Genomic DNA, 5,557 nt, shown 5'->3' on the forward strand with positions numbered 1-5,557 from the left:
CCCTTCTGTTTTAAAGGCTAGGCTGGTGCTTGGCTCAGCTCTGTCCTCACCTAACACTAACCACCTTTGTATGCACCACAGCCCACTGGAGGGGTTTTCTGATGTCACCTCCCCAGGTGGAGAAAGCACCTGCAGCAGGGACCTTCTGTCTCTCTATTCATTGCTAAGTCTCTGGTGCCTGGAACAGGGGCTGGCATGCTGGAGCTTGGAATGTTTACCCAGCCCAGTGCCTCTGCCCTCTGCCTGGATGGCCACAGTGCCATTCTGGTCCCCTTACCCCCTTCCCTCTTGCTGGCGCTCCTCCTTCCTCACCTGGCAGCTGAGATGCTTCTACCACTCCCTGCTTTAGTCCCTCTGGGGCTCCCCACTGCTGGCTGATGAAATCCAACCTTTGGCACTAGTCCATCAGGCCCGAGGAGGTACAGGAGACCAGTAGGACAGGGCAGGGAAGGGGGAGGCCCCCCAGGCACACCCAAAAGACACCCTTACACTACACCGTATGTATGCCCGTGTGCCGGCCTCACATGCACCAGCAGGCCAGGCCCGCCAAGGTCCCCTGGCACAAGCAGCCTCCCCTGCCTCATCTGTCCTGCCTCACCCTCATCCTCTGGCTCCAACACATCCACCCTTCTCCCTCACCACCTTCATCTGGACTGTCTGTAGATTAACGGAGCAACTGCCTGTCTTCCCAGCCCAGTCCGTGGGACAGGATAGTGCAATGGTTTCCAGGCCTGGTCCCAGAGCACCCCAGCCCAACATCCCTCTGCCCTGCCAAGGTCAGCAGCATGACCTCAGGTGGATTACTCCATGCCTCAGTGTCCTCTTCAAACAAGGAACACGGTGGGACCTGGCTGAAGCTGATCCTGCTTAGCACATGCCTGGCACAGGGAAAAGCCATTGCTATGTGCCTGGCGGTCCTGGTGTCATAGTTCATATGATGATCGTGGATCCCCAGTGGAGCTGGGGTGTGACTCCCACACGGCCGACCCATGAGTGCTCTGGCCGCCAGCCGGTGCCTGTGTTTTCAGCTTGGATGAGGCCTGGGGGCTGGGACGCATGCTCATATCTGCTCTTCCCCAACAGCACGGGTGAGAAGAGAGCTTTGCAAACAGTGCCATCGGGTATTATTTCCATGGCTGTCCCCACATGAGAATCACATAACACAGCACTGGAAAAAACCCTGGACATTTCTCAGCCCAGATGGGGAAACCGAGGCCCCCAGAAGGAAAGGCCAGCTTGCCTGGGTCACATGTGCCCAGAGTCCCACCTGTGACTAGCAGCCCACGGAGGGTGGTGGCCTCTGGGTCCCTGCAGCCAGCTCCTGCCCAGGGGAGAAACTCCTCCTGAGAAATGGCACTGGGCCTCACCTTCAAGTCCCCACAAAGCCCTCACACTGCTTTTGAAAAAGCTACCCTTGAGTGACAAGAGGGTGCTGGGCAACCACATGTCCCGTGCCCAGGGGCCAGGACTGTGAGAAGTCAAGCAAGGTAGGAGCCCCACCAGCCCCGGCTGCAGCAGGAGGCCTGGCAGCAGATGCCACTGTGGATGATGAGGATCCACCCTAGCAGATCGGTCACCAGAAACAGTTAACTCAGGTTACCCTGTGCACCCACGAACTGCCTGCCAAGCACCTGGTCCGGCCTCCTCCCAGCCCAGGGCAGAAGGCACTGCCACCCTCCTTTATCTCAGAAGGGAAAGGGCTTTGTGCTGCTCACACAGGTGAATGCTGCGGTTTCTCCACTGGGGAGAGGTTTGAAGGTTGAAGCCAGGTCTACATGGGTCTGGTCCCTCGTTACCATCGGCTGAGGGTCCCTGTTGCTGAGACAAAGCAGCGGGACCTGCCACTCTCGGGTCCCAGGGGCATTTCCCAGAGTCTGGCCCCAGCTGGGCCTCGAGGCCAGCCCCTGCGCCCTCCTTGCCCAGCCCTTCCAGGCAGCTGGGGGAGGCTCAGTTAATTATATGTCTAAATACATCTCGAGCATCTCAAGTTGAGCCCCCCCTTTGTCCCTGACCCAGTGCGGGGCCGGCGGGGAGGGAAGTCAGCAACTGTCACGTAGGGCCCCATGAGGGTCCACCAGCTCTTTTCTTCTCCTAACCCAAGGCACCAGCAAAAACACTGCTAGCTGTTCTGTTTTTGCTATTTTACGTCACCCTTTCCATTGTAAGCCATAATTTTCAGAGGTTTATAGGTCAGCTATTAAAAAAATAATAAACGTCTCTTTTACCAAGAGGGAGCGCTTTGAAACTAGTCGGCTGGTAGGGCCGACAGTGTGGGTGCACAGGGAGGCACACAGCCTCGACTTCTTCCACCAAAGCCTGGTCATCAGAAACCACCCCTCCCCATGCCCTCCTGGTTCCAGGGCACCACCCCTTTGTGTTCTCATTTCTCCCTCCCCTCAGAGGCTTCGAGGCTGCCCCCCTCCACTGCAGGTGTGACTAGACCTTGAACATTTTGGGTGTTTTGTGGCAAGACCTAGGGAGACCCTGGTGCAAGGCCTGAAGAAAAGTCTGTAGGACTGGATGTGTCTTGGTGGAGTCCTGCTCCCCACCCTCCACCCCAGCACATCCTCAAACTAGCAGGGTCCTGAGCCCATCAGCTGGGGGCAGAGGGGTTTCTCATGGTTTCCTTTAAACAAGCCTGAGTCTGGGCAGCAAGTCAGGGGCTGTGCTCCCTGCCTGCTGGGGCTATGTGAAGCCCACGCTTGTCTTTCTGCAGCCCCGCAGGTGGGAGGTGATAAATGCAGGGTGCACTGCAGGCCGGCCGCCCCTCCTGAGATAAGGGAACTGGAGCAGGTGGATTTGGGCCAGGCCCAGCCAGGAGAGAGGCTTCCCCTTTCGGATGGACTGGGGATGCCCACTTTGGCCTGCTCTCTCCTGCGTTCTAGCTCTCCAGCTTTTGGGGGTGCAGGAGAAGGGAGCTGGAGGCAGGCACAAGCACAAACAGACTGGAGTTGCAGCATTTTTCGGCCTCTTTATTTAGAACCCGGCGGACGAGGGGCCGGGGCAGTGGTACAGACGGCTCAGGAACCATTTTAACAGATTTGTCTTCAAGTTTAAGATAAACACAATAATATAAGAGAGCGAGCGAAAGCGCGAAGAGACTGCAAGCTAGATGGGCATGTATGGCAGCTACAGCTTGTGAGTGACCCCTTTCCCCAGAGTCCGCGATGGAAATAAAGTTACACTTGTCAATAACCGGATGTGGGAGATGGATGGTGCCTTTGGCATAACCAATAACCAAGCTAGTGCGTGGCAGAGCGGTCCACGCCTGGACATAAATAGAAAATATAAGTTAGTATAACTTTAAAAACTTTTTGTACAAATATACATGGTTTTTTTATTTTTTCCTTTTTTTTTTCTTTTTTCTTTTTTTTTGCACTGAGTTTCAGCAGAGATTAAACATTTTATATAAATGACTCTTAAAGCTTTACACCTTGGGACCAGTGTACCTTCTCGTGCAGAATACATTTAGATATAAAAAGACGTTATTAATACATTGCACAGTTTTCAAAATTTAAACACAAAACCGAACGCTGCTCTGCGGCAGCCGCCGCCGGTTGCTGCTACATGAACGGTCCCAGCCGAGGCCCAGCGCCCTTCCAACGTCCGCTGCCCCGGCAGGTTCCCTCGGGGCTCTTTGGGCTCTAAACTGTGGGGAGAAGGGCGGTCAGGAAAGCCGGCGGGGACCCCGCGGGTCAGCCCCCCCACCCCCCAGGTGCGCTGTACTCACTTCGCTCACCGCAGCCTCTTGCGCGGGGTCTGCTCCACCGAGCCCACTCCAGGGGCGGCGCTGGGAGCGGGACACGGCGCGGGGACATCGCCCGACGACTTCTCAGGCGCTGATCTCTTGCGCTTGGCGAAGAAATCTGCGGGCGACAGCGCGCGCGGCCGGTCAGGGCGGGGCCGGCCCGGAGCCCCGAGAGGGGGCCAGGAGAGGGCACGGGGCGCGGGCCGGCCGGGGTGGGGGCGCCGTCCCCGCCCGCGCCGAGGTCCGCGGCGGGTCAGCTTTGTTTACGTCGCCGCGCAATGTGCTGTGTAAGCATTTCCCCTTGTCCCGCGGCCAAGCCCCCCGGGGCCGCCGCCGCGCTTAACCCCCTCCGCGCCGTGCTCACGGAGCCCGGCCGCGCCCGGGGAGGGGCTCCCGCGCCAGGGGCGAAGACCGCGCTCCCGGGGGGTCGCGGCCGGGACTCAGCCTCCCACCCCGCCCGCGCAAAGCCGCTGGAGGACATAACAACGGGGCGGGGAGGGGGGTGCGGGCGCAGCCGCGCCCTGAGCGCTGCGGGCCCTTTAATGCCACGGGAGGAGGCGGGAACCCAGCGAGGCCCCCGAGGGCTGGGGGGACCGGCCGGCCGGACAAAGCGGGGCCGGGCCGGGCCGGGGCGGGGCCGTGCGGGGCTCACCGGAGATCAGAGGCCCGGACAGCTTCTTGATCGCCGCGCCGTTGGCGCTGGCGGCCGCGGTGCCGGCCGCGGGACGTCCCGAAATCCCCGAGTGCAGCTGGTCAGCGAGAGGCTCCTGGCCGCGCTGCCCCTGGTTCGCGCCCTGCTCGGCGCTCTCTTGAGGCGCCGCGTCCTGGGCCGGGGCCGGGGCCGGGGCCGGGACGGGGGCCGGGGCCGGGGCCGGGGCCGGGGCCACGACTGGGGCCGGGGCTGGGGCCGGGGCCACGACTGGAGCCGGGGCCGGAGCCGGAGCCGGGGCCGGGGCCGGGGCCGGGGCCGGGGCCAGGACCGGGGCCGGGGCCAGGACCGCGACCGCGACCGGAGCCGCAACAGGAGCCGGGGCCGGGGCTGGAGCCAGGACCGGGGCTGGGGGCGGGGTGGACGGCGGGGCCGGGACCGGGACATTAGGCAGCTGCTCCGGCGCCTCCTCGAGGCCGTCGAGGGACTCAGCGGCCGGCTCGAGGGGCGGGCTGACAGCCACCGCGACCGCGACGGGCCGCGGCGCCAGCAGCAGGCGGCAGCGCCCCACCTGCACCGTCTCGCGGTAGAACGCGGGCACCGAGTCGCTGTCCACTTCGGTCCACTGCAGGCGTCCTGGGCCCCGCAGCGGCATGTCCTGCTGGAAGTCGTAATCCCAGCGGTTCTGGTCCTCGGCGTTCAGCTCGGCCAGGCGGGCCTGCAGCTCGCGGCTCAACTCCTCGTGGTCCACCGGCCCGAAGAGGCTGCGGCAGGCGCTGGTGCGCACAAGTACTGGGAAGGTCCCACGGGCGACAAGACGCTCCATCGTGGATGTGCTGCAGAGGGACGCGTCGGACATGGCCCGGGGCTGCGCGAACGCGGGCAGCGAGAGAGGAGAGGACAGCGAGAAGAAGGGGAAAGGAGAGGAGGGGAGGGCGGAGGCCGGGTGCAAGGGAGACCCCGCGCCGCCCGACTCTGCGTGTGCGAGGGACGCGGCGGCTACCTGGCTGTCTGGTGGTAGACTCTCCTGCGTCGGGTTCGTCTGTCTCGTTCGGCCGGCAGCCGCGCCCCCTCGATGCCTGCTGGCTCGCTCGCTGGATCAGACCTGGCTGGCACCCCTCGAGCACAGCGCACTTGGCCTGTGGAACGCCCAGCCCGCC

The 5,557-nt window shown here is 62.5% G+C and overlaps 1 protein-coding gene across 3 annotated transcripts; it reads right to left on the reverse strand.

Annotated features, from left to right (window-relative positions):
- Window positions 1-2,951: 2,951 nt before the first annotated feature.
- Window positions 2,952-5,557, reverse strand: LOC105469830 (cyclin dependent kinase inhibitor 1C). 3 transcript variants are annotated; one of them, XM_071074077.1, is made up of 4 exons: window positions 5,401-5,557; window positions 4,401-5,233; window positions 3,731-3,866; window positions 2,952-3,649 (listed from the first exon to the last, which is right to left on the reverse strand). In XM_071074077.1, the coding sequence occupies exons 2-3, from the start codon at window positions 5,221-5,223 to the stop codon at window positions 3,736-3,738; spliced, it is 954 nt and encodes a 317-aa protein (XP_070930178.1). In that variant the 5' UTR covers window positions 5,224-5,233; window positions 5,401-5,557; the 3' UTR covers window positions 2,952-3,649; window positions 3,731-3,735. The 3 variants fall into 3 exon arrangements, with proteins under 3 accessions (XP_070930178.1, XP_070930179.1, XP_070930177.1); XM_071074078.1 differs by lacking the exon at window positions 5,401-5,557 and having other exon boundaries at window positions 2,952-3,644; window positions 4,969-5,394; XM_071074076.1 differs by lacking the exon at window positions 5,401-5,557 and having other exon boundaries at window positions 3,509-3,649; window positions 4,401-5,394.

The sequence above is a fragment of the Macaca nemestrina genome, chromosome 12 (genome assembly GCF_043159975.1).
Source record: "Macaca nemestrina isolate mMacNem1 chromosome 12, mMacNem.hap1, whole genome shotgun sequence".
In the NCBI taxonomy this organism is placed as follows: domain Eukaryota; kingdom Metazoa; phylum Chordata; class Mammalia; order Primates; family Cercopithecidae; genus Macaca; species Macaca nemestrina.